This window comes from Achroia grisella, unplaced genomic scaffold, assembly GCF_030625045.1.
Source record: "Achroia grisella isolate CSIRO2021 unplaced genomic scaffold, CSIRO_AGI_Agris_v1 utg874, whole genome shotgun sequence".
Lineage (NCBI taxonomy): Eukaryota > Metazoa > Arthropoda > Insecta > Lepidoptera > Pyralidae > Achroia > Achroia grisella.
In genome coordinates, this window is record NW_026713051.1 from 2,117,341 (window position 1) to 2,137,822 (window position 20,482).

The 20,482-nt window shown below is 31.6% G+C and overlaps 1 protein-coding gene across 1 annotated transcript in view; it reads left to right on the forward strand.

Moving 5' to 3' along the window:
- Positions 1 to 11,083: 11,083 nt before the first annotated feature.
- LOC131853123 (protein scabrous-like) overlaps positions 11,084 to 20,482 on the forward strand; it is a 48,016-nt gene continuing 38,617 nt past the window's right edge. The window contains exon 1 of the mRNA XM_059203937.1: positions 11,084 to 11,329. Within this exon, the coding sequence (XP_059059920.1) occupies positions 11,160 to 11,329 (170 nt within the window). The 5' untranslated portion in view covers positions 11,084 to 11,159. The remainder of the gene's footprint in view (positions 11,330 to 20,482) is intronic.

Below are 20,482 nucleotides of genomic sequence, written 5' to 3' on the forward strand. Positions count from 1 at the left end.
AAGGAACTGTATCACTGGTTTGTAGAATTCGGGGGAGTGCAAACAGCCTTCTATACATTGTAGCAAACTAGCTGTGCCCGCGGCTTCGCTTGCGTGAAATTATAGTCTATGTATAAGCTATATTACTGTAAAGTTTTATCAAAATGCGTCCAGTACTTTTTGTGTGAAAGTAGTTTCAGTAGTTTTTCCGCTCCAGAAGTACTGGATATCATTGCATTACTGCGTACCCAGTGCTTCTGAACGTGGACATATGAGTAGATGTATGTATTATTAATTTTTGTAAATATATACATAATATACATGGAAAATACCCAGACCGACGCAAGCAACCATACTTATGAATACAAGTATTTGGGCCGTGCGAGGAATTGAACCCGTGACCAACGGAGGTAAAGCGGTGTGTTAAACCGCTAGACCACAGATGCCGTCATCCATCTATGGTATAGGTAGGACCTAATCAGATCTATGTACTTTGTTCTAAAACATCAAATAGCTCGCCGTTTCCTTTTACGTGCGTGCAGTTACACAATTCGTGCTCTAATTAATCAAATTATAATAGGGACTCGTTAGATCAAAAAGGTCTATTTATCCCAAAATAGCAATCGCAGCTTACACATGTTCACTATTACATGCCACAAATGATGAGTCTTTTCAATAATCTCTATACTCTCGAACTATAAAGGCTAGGGGGAAAGAAGATTGTTAGTAATGTGGACTTATGATCTTATTGCTTAAGATATTGAGCCGACCTCTTTGGTCTAGCGGTTTAGCACATCGCCGGATGGTCGCGGGTTCGATTTCTCGCACGGCACAAACATTTGTATTCATGTGTATGATTGTTTGTATCGGTCTGGATGTTCCATATATAATATGTATGTTTTTATAAAAAAAAATCTCTGTATTTGTATCAGTTATCTAGTAACCATAAGACAAGCTTTAGCTAGCTTAACCTGGGTCGAGAATTGTTTTGCGAGTATTATTATTATTGCTACCAATATTTCATGTCAGGTTGACCTCGCGGGTCGCCCTGGAAACCATCGTTATAAATTCTTTGTGAACTGACCTGACCTCATACTCATCTTATGATCCTCCACTGGTGCCTCGCCAGCGTAAACCGTTAGGGCAGGTGGGTGCACCATTATAATCCTTAAAAAAAACTATAAACGCTATCAAGTAATTGTCTGACGTCCTTCAAAAAGATTGCCCTGTCGCTTTTTTCCTATTCAGCGTGCGAGTGACATACCTCAATGCGAGGGAACACGAAACTCATCTTGTGAGTGCCGCTCGGAGACAATGAGAAAAAGCCATGCAAATGATCCCTAAAAACCCTCAAATATCCACATCTCGTATTCCAGCAAAGATATCATATTACCTACAAATTAAACTTGGAAACCAAATTAATTTTGTTCAACACAATTATTCAACAAATCTTATTTAATTTTTATACGCGAAAGTTTATCACAATAGATGGATGTTTGTTAATCTTTCACGCAAAAACTACTGAACGAATTTTGATGAAACTTTGCAGTAATATAGGTTATACATCAGAATAACACATAGGCTTTAATTTAAGATATTAAGTAAATTAGGCGAAATATAATGTTAAATGTTAAGTAAGTGTGACGCAGACGAAGTTGCGCGGTGTAACTAGTTGAATATAATTACATTATGTAGAATATGTACCTACCTAAATGTTTATAGATATGCACTTAGCAATTGCGACACGCTGGCCTTCAATTTTGCAAATTGCTTCGCTTGTATGTTTACCATGTGAAATAAAACAATACCATAAACACTGTCTCATGTGTACATGCAATGCAACAGTTTGTATTACTTATTATACAAAGGTAGGTACTTCTGATCTAAGTATATAATTGCATTATATAACGGATCAATACAGGTTGTTCCATAAATTTCTGAAAAGGTAATTATACCATACTAGCTATACATTATATTTTGCCCAATGTACATTATGTACTTCTTACTACTATATAATCTTTTGATAGCTATATTACTCTAATGTTTCATCACAATCCGTTCAATACTTTTGCTTGAAAGAGTAACATAACAAACATATTAATAAATTAATATTATAAATGTTTTTATTATGGTGGTTCTATATCTATACATATAAATTAAATTGGAGTGTCTGTTTGTAATATTGAAATAACCGTTTTTTACTACATGCATATGAAAATAAATACGGTACATACACCAAAATAACATTTTTTGTCTGTCTGTCTTTTTTGTCTGTCGGCTAATCTCTGATAACGCTGGATCGATTTTGACGGGACTTTTATTGGCAGGTAGCTGATGTAATACGGAGTTACTTTTATTTTAGAAAAATAAAGTTAAATCCACGTGGACGATGTCGCGGGTACAGCTAGATTAGGGATAATACGCTAGAATAGGGTTATTAAATGCAGATATCTGTCGACAGATTATTTTATGAATATGATTTTACATTTTTAGACCTATAGGTCCGCTTCGAGACTATCATGGAAAATGATCTACGCCATAGTAATTAACCTGATTCCATTGTCATACTTTAATTCTTTGCCGGTGACCGACCAGCAAATGTCATTAGTGCAGGAGAAGATGATCTCGGCTTTTTTTGCTATTTTTATTACTTTAGTCTGTGAGCTGAAAACTCTTAAAGAATAGTTCATTCATCCATTGAAATTGCTTTGACGTTGGTCGAGATTCGTTGCAATCTGAGGAAGAGCTGATTTATTTTCAGTTGAGATCTATTCAATTAGGTAAGTACATACCTACCTAATACCTAATACAAACTGACTTCGATTTAATTTCGATATTGCATAATTCAATGGATATGTTAAATAAATATGGATAGACATAAATAAATAAATCTGGACAAAGACTCAACCACATCTGGTCCCACACAAGCAGAGCTTGTGTTATGGGTACTAGACAACTGATATAAATACTTAGAACATTTTTTTTGTAAATACATACATTATATACATAGAAAACAACCAGACCGATACAAATAATCATAATCATATTCATTCAAACAATCATTCATTCATATAAATGTTTGCACCGTGCGAAGATCTGAACCCGCGATCATCGGAAGTAAAGTAGTGTGTCAATCCGCTTGAAAAAGCTTAAAATATAATTAATAACAATCCAAGCGCATAGCAAATATTCTTATTTTGAGCCTCATAAAATTCAAATTCACTTCTTGAGGTTTACATATACTTGAAATTACGTGTTTATTTCTATTTAAGTTGTGGGTTACCTATTTCAAACTTCATAACTTGATTTTCCATACTTGATATAATGTATTTATATCTTGTATGAAATGAAGTTTCGAAGGAAATAGTTAATATCTTCATAAAATATCTTCAACGACAACTATGTAGCGTATTTACTTCTACAGACATTTCATGAATACAACAGCAAAATTAAATTTCAAGCAAATATAATCCTTACTAATATCTAAGTAAGTCTGCCTGTCTGGTTTTCACGTCAAAACTATTGAACCAATTTATATGAAATTTGGTACACAGATAGTCTAGATCCTGAGAAAGGAAATAGGAAAAAGGGTTGTAACGGGTTGAAAGGGCAGTTGTATGAAAGTATCGTCATTTTGAAAGCCTTAAACTTGATACTTATTATTATTATATAAATGAATATGACATTCAAAGTTTGTAAAAATTTTGTCTTTAACGTGGTAAAATAAAATAGGGGATGAAAGTTTGTCTGTTAATCGTCACTTTTGAAGCTGGAACGATGGTATTATTTTTTCCTTGCTCTTTATAATTAGCCTTATAAAAATGCTATCGAATGTCAGTATTCCGCGCGGACGAAGTCGCAGGCACAGATAGTAAGTTCATAAAATAAAAATTTTCAACCGCGCGCCATATAAATGTTCGCATATTATAATATATTCATCATAAAACTTAGAGTATACAATTTAATAAATTTTGTTATTTAAAATTTTAAAGAAATTTTATGCTAAGTTATTTTTAATAGAAGATTTTTAACGTCATGTTGTGAGAAAGCTACGCAATTATGAAATAGTTGCTTGATTTTACTTCATAATATGCTTAAAGGCTTTCATTTAACTGTCTACATTTTATTATACCGACTACTACAAATTACAGTTAAGTTTTTATATTTATTTTTTATTAAACTGCAAATAATTCTAAATATATGTAAAATATGAAGTTGTATTTTTTATAACCTCCTTACTAATAATATATATACTATATACTATAACTACTGATACGATTACTTTTTAATGCGGGGGTTGTAAGGGGTTGAAAGGGGACATAAATGTTCGAAAATTATTTATTGTATTTTTTTAAATTAGAAGCATAAAACCGATTTTTAAGGCTATTGATTAAATATAAATAAAGAGAAAGTGTTGTAAGGGGTTGAAAGGGGTGTTGAAGGGTTGTATGGAATTATCGCCTATTTTAAAGCTAGAATCTTTAAATTTCATTTTTAAAGTGATATTTAAGTATAAATAATTGAGACGTTCTAAATTTGTAAAACCGTTACCCTTAAGTGGGTAAATTAAAATAAGGGATCAGAGTTTGTTCGGAAATTCGTCATTTTTGAACCTAGAACGATGAAACTTTTCTTTACCCTTTTTTGGTTAGTATGTTGAATATTTTTTCTTTATTTGGTCAAACTTACTATAACACACGGACAAAGTTTCAGGCACTGCTATATTATAGCTATATATCAACTGGGTATGTCATTCGGGAAGGTATACTTACGATAATTATTATAGCGTTCCTTCTACACACATAAAAACATCGGCTCCACTAACCCAATTAGCCACTTCATGTGTCAATTTGTCTGGGTTTAACAGATAGCACCGGATCTGCTGTGCCCAAGAACTATTAGTTCTTATTGTTAGAGTTGTACATACGTAGCTACTAAACTCCGTTCGTAAATAGACTATACCTAGACCTATTAAGAAATCCAGCATAGACTACACCTAGATCTAGACTACATCTATTAAGAAACCAAGGTAAAATCTTGCGTTTTCAGAATTATGTTATTATGTGTAAAGAATATTACTGACCGAATAAAAATTAATGAATTTTTTACTTTTAAAGAATATTTTATACAAAAGGCTCGGTAGTCTAGCGGTTTAAAACACTGCTTTAGCTTCCGATGGTCGCGGGTTCGATTCCTCGTAAGACGCAAACATTTGTGTTCATGAAAAACATTTGTGTTTGTCTGGATTATTTTTATGTGTGTATTAACAAAAAAGACATTTAAGTATTTATAACAGTTGTCTAGGTACTGTTAACACAAGCTCTGCTTACCGTGGAACTAGATGGCACTGTGTTAATTGGCCAGAGATATTTATTAAATTATAGAATTTTGGCGCTAATGTATACGCACCATAATATATTATATGTATAAAGACAACCAACCACGAAAACATTCTAGGGAGTTCTAAAAAGTATGAAACAAAGAATATTAAATTATACTCTCATATGAAATTCTTCGCCGGGGTGGTATGCCTTGCATGCATTTTCCTTTATCAATTTTATGTCTTATTTTGGATTAAAACTTATATACATTGAAGTAATGTTTACAGTTTATATTTAATTAGCTAACTTAAGTATAAATTATATTTTTTGTAGATAAAATATTCTCATCTGAGGCGAATTATTCTCAATTATGATATATAAGCAAAATCAGGACTACAAAGTACCAATATATGTGTACCTGTACATGTTAGTCAAAATATAAATTTAATAATATAATACTGATTCCTGTTAATATAAATATATAGGTAAATATGTATATATAAAATGTTATATTTGGTTATATAACAATCACCGCCTTTAAATGTTTATTCAACTATATGTATGTACCTATAGCTTATATAACAACGTACCTACTTGAATATTGTTGTAGGGTTGTAAACTATCTGAAAACTTATGTAAAGATTTAATAATAAAAAGATTTAAGAGTGGCAATATAGGAGATTTTTAAACTCTATAAGCTCAAAAATCTCTCTCTGAAAGTATATTGCCACTCCAACCTTGTATATTGTCATATTTTTGAGGACGAGTAAGGTTCTGCGACAGTTCCAAGTGCATTTAGGGTTGTATCTTTTGATAATCATTATAATTATTATATGGTATAAAACATAGTCGCTGTCGCTGTCTGTCCCTATGTATGCTTAACTCTTTAAAACTACGCAACGGATTTTGAAGAGATTTTTTTTTATAGATAGAGTGATTCAAGAGGAAGATTTATATGAATAATACATGTACACCCGTGAAAGTAGGGGTGGGTAACTAGTTAAAAATAAATAAATAACTTTTGTAATGTTTTACCGTTTGACTTGTATGTCCGACTAAGCAAACTATGCACTGTTCACACAATAGCTGTCAAAATCGGTGGTCTAGCGGTTTAGCACACTGCTTTGCGTCGGATGGTGGCGGGTTCGATTCGTAGCACTGCACAAACATTTGTACTCATGAGTATGATTATTTGTATCCATCTGGGTGTTTTATATGTATAATATGCATGTATTTACGGAAAAAAATATAAATCTAAATATTTGTATCAGTTATCTAGTACCCATAACACAAGCTTTAGCTAGCTTAACTTGGGTCTAGATCGCGCTGTGTAAATTGTCTTGAGATTTTATTATAGTAACTAAAATTTGTTTTTTAAATTAGTGTATAAATTTCACAAGTATGATTATGTTTTCGTATTTCGTATAGAAGGCGAAAGATGTTATAGCCGTAAAAGGATTCTCTTAGGTCTGACAACCCTAGTTGCAAAAAATTGCATAGCGATATGCAATTTGAAGTCACTAAGCACATGTCGTGAGAAACCAAGTGTTAAAATACACGTTTCATTGGCTTCCTATCATGTTGCCGCTGTACCTACATTGTTCACATAACACTAATTATTATTAGAGGTATATATATTGTATACGTTATAGTAGCGTAATTGGGTAATCAAAGTAAATGCAAGAAAGTACATAGGTTTTATAAAATCTAACTAATTTTGTATACTTATGGAATATAAATATATATAGGTATATTTATAATTCGAAAAACTAAATTCTATTGTCTTCATATAGTTAGCACAATTTTTATTAAGCTCTCTAAAATTGTGGAAGCCCCCTTTTGAGCTAATATACAATATATACACAGCTGCAAATATATACAAATATATACTTGTAGGTAATGAATATAATGTATATGTATAGGTATATATATATGTATATACCTACTTGTAATAGACCTACATGAATAAAGATAATTTGAATTTGTAGAATTGGAACCTCGCCTAAAGGGACTTCTTTTAATAATATATTTTGGTTATTATATTACATTTTTAAGGTACTTAGTTTTAGGTTCATTGTCTTAGTACATATTTATTTACTTCTGTACAAATAAAATGTAAATGTATTTCATTTGTAGTTATACTAGTACATATTCTATGGTTAACTATATAGTTAATCCTACAATTTCATTTATACCCATTACAAATTAAGCTAATCGATTACTATTTTAATAGCCACTGGAATATTTGATGTATCCTATCTAATCTACAGGTACATATAAATAAAATTGGAGTGTCTGTTTCTAATATTGAAATAACCGTTTTTTACTACATGCATATGAATATAAATATGGTACGTATGTACACCAAAATAACATTTTTTACAATTTTTGTCCGTCTGTCTGTTTCGGCTAATCTCTGAAAAGCTGGACCGATTATGACGGGACTTTTATTAGCAGGTAGCTGATGTAATAGAGAGTACCTTAGGCCTCTTTTATTTTAGAATTATTTATTAGATTATTAATTATTTAGAATATATTACTTATTTTAGAAAAATAAAGTTAAATTCCACGCGAAAGAAGTCGCGAGGCGCTAGTCTATAATAAATTGAACACGCTATGTTTCTATTACATAGAATTGCTATCGACCACAGCGAATAATTTTTATCCTCTGATTTTGATTGGAAGGGCTTTCCAATTCAAATCTATACACATATTTTATCTGTATGTTATGGTATGTTATATTAAAATCGAGCACATTTAATATGACTTTCTACGGATCTTACAACGCTCTCTCTTATATCAATTTAAAGGGTAGTCTAATTAGGATAAAGAGGAATCATCCCTTAATCTTTAGAAATGGTAACGCATGTGAACTGAAGCTGAACATCATATATAGGCGGTGGTTACCACTTTTCATCAGGACCAGAACAGTCAGACTGTTTCGTATCCTCGTTGCAGTCGATGGAATTTCCAACGCAACTGTCTTAATAATTTATATAATTGTACTTATAATAATACTATGTCAATCTTTATTGTAACACTATTGAATGCAAATGAATAAATCGGCCTCGGTGGTATAGCGGATTACAGACTCTTATGATATGTGAAATCTACCGTCAGTTCGGAATGATTTCGAGATGAGAAGAACTGACATGAAACTCAGCTCGTATTCTTTTTAAATAAATGTTGTACGTTTACAATAATATAGATTAATTTGAATTTGAATTGACCACAAAAACAAAAAAATCTCATTAGCGTTCGTAACCTGAACAGACCAGTCCCCACAGCATACCTGTTTCCATATCATGATCTGTATTGAACTTAAAAAAGCTATTGTGGTCCTACGTATGTAATTGCTAGATTTTAGGTTTGAAATGTTGATAATAATATTAATCTCAGGACAATTCACACCTCGCCACCTTTTCAATTTCAATTACAGCAATTTTAACCATGATGGTTTCGAAGCCACTTGGCTATAAATGTAAAAACATATTATTTGGCGACAGACTTTGTATTTCATTATACATTATAATGTAATAATAGAAATCTCGGGAATCAGACAGCGCTACCTAGAAGTTAAGTTAGCTAAAGCTTCTGTTATGGGTGATAAATAAGAGATACAAGTACATAGATATACTTTTTTTCGTAAATACATACATATCATAGAAAACACCAAGACCGATGCAAACAATCATACTTCTGAATACAAATGTTTGTCCCGTGCGAGGAATCGAACCCGCGACCATCGGACGTAAGGAGGTGTGCTAAACTGCTAGACCACCGAGGCTATTAATGAACTGCAGATAGTTGACATCTGATATAAAATGACTTGTAACCGATTTTTCCGTTCAATTTCTATTTTTTTCAAGATTATATAGTAATTAACGCTGATTTTGTTATAGATACATACTAAACCAAACGTAGGCATGAATAAATGAATAAATCCTTTGATATTCGACGCGGCAATGGTGTACCAACAATATGGGAACAAAGAGATTGTGTTTCGTTGACAGTGCATTGTGCGAATGTTAAATAGAATGAATGTTTTCGTATCTACGTGCAAGCTTTGCTTCTTTCAGGTTTATTCACTACATTTATTTCAAGAATGGTTAATTTTAAAAGTATTATTTTTTTAATTAAATTAGGACACAGAATTTAAGATGAAGTTAAGATGTTGATATGATAATATAAATAAATAAAACGAAACATATTCAATTATTTTTTTAGAATTTCGTAGGAATATTCTATTCCGTACATTTTTTAGTTCATTAGTGTATACTTTATAGTGTGTATTTTTTGTACTAAGTATTATAATTAAGGAAAATTAAGAATAATCAATAGAGACCTGTTACTTTAGCCATTCTACCCGTATTTTTCATTATATATTAAGAATATTTTTAAATGTTAAATAAATATATTAACAATCTTATTAAAGTTTTTTCTTTCTCGACAATGTAGTTACTTCGTGACGAAATTACAGCAAAACATACAACGAGGCAATAATTCTGTCGAAAAAAAAAGAATCAACCAAAATCGAAACAAATAAGAGCGGTGAAATGCGAGTCGAAAGTGGTGCTCAGAGTTTCGAACAAATTTCAATTATGTAAACACGTCTTTGTTTTCTTTACATAAGTGATAATATTTAAAAAATACATAAAATATTCTGTAAGTATAAGGTAATTTACTTATATACAGCTGTGACTGCGCCTTCGGAGGCGTAGTATTCCGGCTAAATGTTATAACAATGGGTTATAACATTTCTCTTTTTGAAGCTATTTAACTGAAATATACACTAAACCTTTCGACAAGCATGCTTCAATACACATTGAAAATCGTATTTAAAACGGTTAAGCTTCCTCTTATCAACGTTATATTTGGGCGGGACACCAGTGGAAGATGATGAAAAGGGAATAATCACGGCCGATTGTGTAGAATTTGTCATATATTAAACACACCGTATGTTACCTTGCTAGAATAAGGCAAATAAGGCACTAGAATCCATTAATCACAATTATTTTCTTCTGTGTGTGACAATTAAAGTATTTTATAAGAACTCAATAATCGATATGGTTACAATTTATTACATTTAGACTATATGTGCGAATATAAATTAAAAGACTTAGTTCACTGTGCCAACCATTATGGTTAATCTTTTAATATCAACACATAATTTTTTATTATAGTAAGCGTAATTTTTTCCTATCGAAATTATTAAATAATTCTCAAATGTAGAAGATGAATGGTGTTTCAACTTACGTTTTCATTAGTAGCGCAAGACTTGAAATGAATGAAACCCTGTTTTGAAATATAAGAGTGCATTTCTTACTCCAGTCAAAGTAATTGAGGCATGTTGAGTATTGTGAATGGTCTACAAAAAAATGTAAGAAAATATATATTACTTATTTTCATTGCAATAAAATTAGACTAACTGTAGGCATGTAAACCGAAATTATATTAATTGTACTGGTAGTCACTAAAATAGAACTATGACAGATTATTAGAATAATCTACAAAAGTTTCACCGCTTTGCCTCCTATTTTGATCCTAAAATAAATGAAGTAGTATTTTCTTTTTAAAGTCAACTGATAGAGATACAGGTACATTGTGTTTAGTTTTTAATCTTTACGATGCTATTTCCAAAATGTGATGTCGGAAAAAGCACCTACCCCTACTGCTACGGGTTCGTGACAACTGTTGAGCACATTTGCGTCGCCCCGTATACCATACAGCCTGCCTGTATATATAGGTGAGCTACAGGCCCCGCGACCATTCGCACCCCAGTCATCGTTCCAGGCAGACGTCTCTACCTGCCTTTACGACCGTGTCGCGATCCGCGCGCACTATTTTACGAACTCCACAATGAAGTGTATAAAAATATGCGCGATTTTTACTTTCTATTTATTATTTGTAGACAGTACCGAAATAAATAACACTGAAGAGCTGAAAGCTCTAGCTGAGCAGATAGAAATTATGAAGGGTCTGCAGTTACAAGAAATGGCGAGACTCCGGAAGGAAGTTGACCAGCTCAAGTAAGAAATTCATTTTTATATATTTTCTTTTATTTCTTTAATATAATTTGAATTGTTTTTATTATATAATTTAATTTACTCTAACAGAGGAAAAGGAATTGAGTAGTAAATTATTGAAAACAAAGTTTGCGTTGGTATTGCGTAAAAAGTTCGTCTGGTTTGCATTGAGCAGTATTAAAACGACCAGCTGAGCCATTAACTGAATAAACTAAATTTGCTGTGCGTTTATTATAGGTACTTTAACTTTAAATAAATTAATTGTATATTTTAATAACGGAGTAAATGTTAATTGTAAAGTTTACGTTCAAGATAGTAAGAATATCAGGTGATGATTAACGGTAAATATTAAGTAGTCATCTAGATATTATAAAACCCATTTCGGTTCAACAGTCGGGCAGAGATCTCTGTTTTAAAGAGGAAAAAAATTACTATTTTTAGCGCTCTAGTTAAGTGGTTTAACATATATGATATATATATTATACTGAATTATTTTTCATGAAAGTATTTCAAATTTAACTGATAAAAATTAGGTTTAATATTAAAATTTATATATTAACTAGCTGTCCCGGCAAACGTTGTTTCGCCATATAAATTAAAAATGCTATTAAAAATAGGGGTTGTTGGTAGTAGGGAGAAAATTTAAGGCTATATGTATTTTTTAATGCCCCATAATAAAAATATATAAATAATAAAAAATTGTCAAAAAATGAAAAAAGTTTTTTGGATTGAGCCTTAATACTTAGGGCCATAAAAATTAGTTATATATTTTTAGACCTACTAAATACAGATATAAAATTTCATGAAAATCGATCAAGCGGTTTCTGTGACACGAGAATTTTATATATTAGATTTATTTCAGTCGCGTAACTAAATAGATACCATTTTGGTATTTGTAACAAAAAATGTTAAATGTCATATATATACTTACTATTATATTATTAGGCAAAACTGCGTGTTATCATGAGATAACACGCAGTTTTGCCTAATAAAAGGTAGGTCCTTAGGTCGGTTCCTTCAGATTTTCGTCTATAGTTACAATAAAAAAAATAGTTTTTCCAGGAGTTAGGGAACCCTAAAAAAAGATGAAATTTAAATATTTACTGCCTGCGTAGGTACCTACCAATAAGCGCACTATATTTTACGCATTGCCAATGCGAATTAATTTTTTTATCTAGACACTGCAGAGGCTTCCTATATCGTACATTGCGCGAGTATTTGATTATTAATATTTTTTAAGTTTCTATTTTTACACTGCAAACTCGAACCTCTTGCAATGTGAAGTATGTATGTAGTTTAAACAGGTACTCTATTCTAGTGTCATTCAAAATAAAATTCTTGCATATATATGATTGAATAACACTAGAATATAATTGAAGCTCTACCTTAAAGCTACCTTATACTGCGGTATTTGCAAAACGGAATGAACTCTGTGTCTTTCTCAGAGCAAACATTACGAAGATACCTGCTCGTATTGTACGGCGGTACAAAAGTAAAACAATGGAGGTTTATGAATATATAACTAACATATACCTACTGAAAGGTATACTGTATCTACGGAAAATATATAAGACAGATCTTGTCATTTTGGAAATTGACGGTTAAATTCAAAAACATATTGCTCGTAGCCGACCCGACGGCCGAGTAAAAGGAGAGTAATTTTTATAAGCTGGGTTCTTATGGATGATAACGGAATGGTGCACCGGCCTGCGCTAACGGTTTTCGCTGGCGGGGCACCAGTGGTGGATGATAGAATGAGCACGAGGTCAGGTCAGTTAGCCCATCGTGGCAAATTCACCAGGAGTTTAAATAATGGTTGAGGTCAATCTGACATGCTACATTGGAGACAATGGGGTTATCAATCCACATTACTAACATCCCCTTCCCCCCTATCAGATGGGTTATGTACCCCTTAATATATGTTGTATGTTAACCATGTAAAGTTGGAACTGCACATACGCTACTTTGACTCCCATTGAACAGAAAATTTTAAATATGGACGCGGTCATTATTTATACGTGTAATTAATAAAATTCACGGGATCTTACCACATTTTATATTTATTGAGTTCCGCCATGATCACGGGTAAACTGTTTACCCATCATGGCGGTTGAAACATCGCCGAAATATCGGGAACTCAATAAATAGAAAATATGGTAAGATCCCGTAATTTTTAGTTACTATACGTATATATATATAATTTTAAAGCCAATTCACACATAAAGAATGGATGTAATACAATTTTTCAGCACGTTATTTTTTTAGCACCGCCTGTCCATCTAGCTTAGCCACTACTGAAATCCCCACAAATTGACGGTTGAAAAATATTTTTTGCTGTTCTCTTTCTATACATAACTTCCAAATGGAACATCCTATGCAAAATCCCTTTTAATTTTAAAACCACATGTCTGTTTAATTACACAAAGCTTTAGCACTTAAATATCAAATAGCTCATTAACGCGAATATAAGCGGATATAAAATACTGCTATTTACTCTATCAATTAGTTTGATTTCATTAAACCATATTTAGTGCTAAATGATAACAATTAGTTCATTTAGCACAAAATATTGTTTAGAATACAAAATTTGTCTATTATGACGTCGAAATCAAGGGAAATGTTTGATAATTCAATCCAATCCTATCTCTTGATATGTAGATTCGACGAGTGCCGTGGAACAAAAGGCTTACCCGGCTAATCGGTCGTAATATGCCAATTACCTCTAGCTTAAACTTCCCTTTGCAAGGTAGGGGTAGGTAAGAGTCAGTGCAGTGCCTGTAAGCGGGTTGGTGTATGCCTACATTGTATTCCCAAATAAAGCTCTAGAATACACATGTATGGTGAATACTAAAATGATTTCTATAATGATTTTGTAAATATCCCAAGGCACTTTTGAATATGATTACTGTCTCAATAAGCAAAAAGATTATTTTTAAATGAGAGTATAAATGAGTAGAGGTAGTAAAGGTTTAATAGATAAATGTAATGAAAGAAAATTAAAATAATGTAAGATAATTGTAGTAGCTATGTCCCCACATAAATATTGCGTTATAATATTTATAATTTTAAAATCATAAAGAATGAAAAAACTAAGTACATAATTCTAAATTATTGGTTGGTTTCATATTAACATTTCAATAGTTACACATATATTAAACATTTTATTACGAAGGAATAACTAGACAATTGCAAGCGACTCGGTAGAATTTTAAAATATTTACTTTCAATTTAAAAGGCGTAGATAAATAATATATCAACCCATTTCTCTGCAAATCGATTCCATCGTCTTATTTCTCATATGTGCTGTTATGTTTAACCAAATTAAAATAATATAAAACTGCCTACATATTCGAATGAATAATAACGTAGCTTAAAGTAACCAGCTAAAAGTATTGTTCAAAAAGAATTGAAGTAATGAGTAGGGAGATTCGAATGAATCTGTACAATACACTGTGTAATATCACTTTAACAGTCGTTTATGTTACTTCATGTTCACGTTGTGCTTATGCCGATTATGTTGGGATTCGTCTTAATAATAATAATCTCAGGACAATTCGCACAGTTTTTTTTGCGTTGTCTCTAATGCTGTTGGCCGCAGCTGGCATTTACAGCTTCACCGGACGATAGCGGGCATGCAGTTGGCACTCCCGCCCGCGGGAAGATTATGGAGCGGCTGAAGGCTAACTCTAGCCTGACGGGTACTACTTTAGTCTGAGGACACCGCTAGGGATTCGAACCTCGGCTCAGGCGCCGTTTAAGTTGGACAGGGATCGATCGGAGGGATTTCACACAGCGTCATCTAGACCCAAGTTAAACTAGCTAAAGCTTGTGTTATAGGCATTAGATAACTTACACAAATACATAGATATGTTTTTTCGGAAATACATACATATTACATACATAGAAACCGATACAAACAGTCATACTGATGAATACAAATATTTGTGCCGTGCGAGGAATCGAACCCGCGACCATCGAAGTAAGACGATGTGCTAGACCGCTAGACAACCGAGGCTGACTTATAATGTAACACACTTAGGACATACTCGTATGTTGTATAATGACTACGAAGGAACAATTGCTGATGCTGATGATCAGTTCAGATTGTACTGTCACCAGAACTGTCTCCACGGCTCTATCTAACTTGCATGTGATTAGATAAGATAATTTTATCGGACTTTAGATTTGTTTCCAAAAAGCTTACGGCATTTCCAGTTACATATCTAAGCAATGTTATATCAAAATTAAATGAAATATCTCGCACACATTTAAATATTCTAGAGCATGGTACGGAACTCCAAACTGGAATTACTTCTACGCAGGTGGCATAAATGACGTGATAACATATGAGGGATGCGTGACGACATTTTTCCAACGTCCTTTCACAATTTTTGGACCATCTTTATTGTGTTTTTCTTTGATTTAATTTCGCGCCCCTTTTGCCTTTCTACTCTTATGTTTATTATCTACATGTTGGAATGAGAGAATGCGAGATATGATACAAGCGACAAGTATTTCGAATCGAAGTCGGCGACAGAATTCCTAAAATTTATGCATTGAATTGGGTCAGGCCGAGAGGCTCTTGGGTCAAGCTCTTCTTAGAAGTGGACAAGCATCACTTAAATTTTAACTGACGCGCGAAAAAAAAAAATTTTTATTGTAACATATTTGTCTCATCTATACATATAAATAAAATTGGACTGTCTGTTTGTAATATTGAAATAACCGTTTTGTACTACATATGAATATGAATATAAATATATATATAGTATGTACCTTACATACTCCAAAATAACATTTTTTACAATTTTTGTCTGTCTGTCTGTCAAACAGACAGGCTAATCTGAAATGGCTACACCGATTTTGACGGGACTTTTATTGGCAGCTGATGTTCTCCTTATTACATCAGCTACCTGCCAATAAAACTTAGGCTACTTTTATTTTAGAATAATAAAGTTGCAATAATCCACGCGGGCGAAGTCGCGTGTACAGCTAGTAATTTATAAAAGCAGTGTATTTTTGTTTAACTCTATTTATTGTATTATTATTATTTTACCTTTTCATATAATGAATATTAATTAGGTATATTGTAAGTGTGTATGAATTCTGCGCATGCTGTAAGTTTGTCACTATGTTTCTTGCATCATATTCTCCGCTCAAATGATCATTCATTGTTTATCAAGGTCTTCATTAATGATAAACTACTATTTTAGAAACATGATTTTCAATATATTTAGGAACAGAAACATATTTAAAAGAGGATTACACTTTTTTTAATAACACAGCAATACTATCATGCAATAAAACAAACAAATGGTCAGATAGTAGATGGTTGTCTGAAGTATTATATAATAATATTAGAATTAGTAATTGATCACAAATAATTTATTATTCTTCGCATACTCGTATATAACCACCAGTCTTGTCTTACGTCTAATTATGTCTGCTGCTTGTACTGAAGTATTATAGCAAACATATGTTCACATGAAATAAGTATAAGTATTGGATAGTTTAGTTCCGCTAGATGTGTGATAATTTATAAGAGAATCTTTTAAAGATTTACGGGACGTGATATTGCGAGATGACACGAACAATAGCCTCTCATCAAGAATCAGGCCATCTGATCGTCACGTTTATTTTAGCCCCGTAGTTCTTGCTCTTGAAAGTTACACAAAAGATGTCTTTTTCATCTTCAGACGAGAGCTTAAGTTATCATACCTATTATAATAAATAAATTATACGCTATTTACTTAAATTCAGAAATGCTAATTAAATCATTTACCTACGTTTGTCTATGAACTTGTCTAAATAATTAGAGGTACACACATTTATATAGGCAATTAAATGTCCAATTTGGTTACAGTGATAATGAGATATGATAAAGATGAGAGCTTAAGTTATTATACATACTATCTATACATCTAAATAAAATTGGGATGTCTGTTTGTAATATTGAAATAACCGTTTGTTACTATATGCATATGAATGTAAAAACGATACATACACTAAAAATTTTTTTTTTTTAATTTTTGTATGTTTGTCTGTTTGTTCCGGCTAATCTCTCAAATGGTTAGACCGATTTTGACGGAACTTTTATTGGCAATAAAATAAGGAGTAACTTAGGCTACTTTTATTTTAGAAAAATAAAGTTAAATTCCACGCGGACGAAGTCGCACATACAGCTAGTATTAAATAAATTATAGGCTAATTACTTAAATTCAGAGATGCTGATTAAATAATTTATGGTTGTCTATGAATCTATCAAAATAATTAGCGTTACAAACAGCATTATCACATTATGATAAAAGTCCCAAAATAAATGTAATAATAAAAAAAAAGTTATACAGCCAATTAAATATGTTCAATGTTAGTAATAATGCTTTTTACCATCCAATATTTAGTAGAATCTTAACAATACCAGGTAGTTTATTCAGCCGTAAGGTACAGGGATCAATGGAAGTAATTCATCTAAGATTTATTTACCTTTGTTCGTCACTTTAAACATTATTAAGATCTAACAAATATCTCTAGGCAACAATGAAGGAGCTAAGTTATACCTTCTTCATTTAAAAACTTATTAATTGATTGGAATGCTGTGCAATAATGATTATATTTTTATATAAATTATTGAGCAGCATGTATCAAGAAGCAGACTCTTTTATTTTATCATCTCCGTACACCATCCACATTTATCAACGACAATATCATTTTATCATTATCAACCCAATGTAGGGACTATATTAATATAAATAAATAATAATTTGATTTGCTCAAATTATTATACATTGAAATTTATATACTGATAAACAGAGCGACTTCAATTTTAAATATTGTGATGTAGGATTATCTCACACTTTTTTTGTTTTTAAAATATATACAATTTCAAAATTGTAATATAAGAAATACTGTATAAAAATATAATTATATTATATTTATTTCATATATTTTCGTGATAACTAATATAATTATAGCTTAATGTAGGGTTGATAAGGAAGACGGACTGATTGTATGAGAGGCGAGTTTTTACTGGAATTTACGAATTGACGTTGAAGTAGTAGTTATGTACATATAGACCCCAGCTAACTGACACCTGCTCACTCCGGGTGCGACGCTCTTAAAACTGGCTACAGTCTCCGACATCACAACTATATCTTTGCATACTAAGTAATAATGGGTTATTCTTTTTTAAACCTAACAACCTTCGCAATAAGATTGTTTATGGTGTATTCATTTATTAGTATATTTATAATTGTAAAGATACAGAACCTGGCTCGTGCAAGATGAGTTTACATTCTTGAAATGCAACTGTGCCAGCTGGTGTTTTAGGTTTTATTATTCGCTTTTTGAGTCATCAGGTTTATTTTTGTGCAGACCTAGTACCATAATTTCGACTTTGTATTACTTATTATTTTCTTAACTATGGTAGATTATTGGGTTAACATATCATTATTTTAAATAGTTAATACAAATAATTATTATAAATGCGAATATACGTTTATTTATTACCTTTTCAAGACAAAATAGCTTAATTAAATATAATTGAAGATAGACTGTATTGATTGAATTTATTTAAACAAAAGCAGGAGCAATCGTGAATGATAGTTACAATATAGTCATAACAGTTAATTAAGAGTCTATCAATTTCAAAAGGTTCGTAAGTTATAAACGTCTAAGCAATTTAATATGTATTATTAGTATAATATCCTTAATCTATACATATAAATAAAATTGGTGTCTGTTTTTAATATTGAAATAACTGTTTTTTACTACTTGCATATGAATTTTTGAATGAACCGATTTTGACGGTACTTTTTTTATAAAGTAGCTGATGTAATAAGGAGTAACTTAGACTACTTTTAGTTTAGAAAGATAAAGTTAATTTCAATTCCTTACTTTCAAGTATGGATGTTTGATACGCTTTCACGCAAACACATCATTTAATTTTGTACACATGTTCTTGGAGGTATTAGAATGAACATAGGATTTTATTTAATAAAAAAAAAATGCAAGCGAATCCGCGTGTAATCCGCGTGAAAAGCTAGTAGGCTATATATATAAAGTATATTATATATTGCCTACTAGCTATATATTATATAATAATAATATAATATAATATATTTTATTGACACCAATTTAAGTAGTTACAGTTATTCTCCTTATAAACTATTACATTTTTGTTAAATACGCATCACACATATAATTTACCAGTAGCATCTATACTAGGCCGAGCCTGTATCATAGATACTACCTTCTTCCAGCGACAAATAGGTAAAAATTAAAATGTTGCAATTGCGTGGGTAGATTTACATAGCTATATATTAAACACAGAATGAATTAAAAAGAAATCACAAAACTCGATCGCGACGTGTGTAGTGCGAGGGGTTGTTATTGAACATCTGGTCGTAATGGGATGTTTACGGGTCGGAACTATCCGGCCGCGGCGCATGTGGCTCCACATCCGGTCGCGCTAAACGCGCGCGTGCGCAGTTTTATCTAATGTTTAGTATTAAAAATATATCATCATCATAATCGTTAAGGTGGTCGGAATTTTATATACAATATTATTAAACGCAGAAGTTTGCGAATATCTATGTTTAGCATAATTAAATAACTACCAAATATTTAATTAAATACATTCAACGTTACTACCCAAGTAATTGTTAATAGATTTTCACGCTATATTTATGGTTTCATTTATTATTTTATATGGCCATTATACCTGCATATATTGGCCAGCTATTAATTTAGTAGATATTTATACTAAACCTTTAGTAAATAGTGACTAACTTTTTAACGTTATAAAATGGCATCATTTTCCTTGAGAGTTATTTATTTAAATATCACCTGTGCCCGAGGCTTTGCCCGCATTTAATTTATAGTCTATATATTATTCTGATGTATGAGCTATATTAATGTAAAGTTTCATCAAAATCCGTTCAGTAGTTTTTCCGTGAAAGCATAACAAACATCCGTACTTTCACATTTTTTAATATTAGTAATTTCGAAAAGTATGTTATAAACATTATTTCCTTTCTTTGTTTATCTACCTGTATTATTAAATAGCATGCCGCCCAATATTATTGGTGCAATGATAAACTGATATACCAAATTATTGGAATCTCATTAAATTTCCAATACTTCTTCGTAACGTTCCAT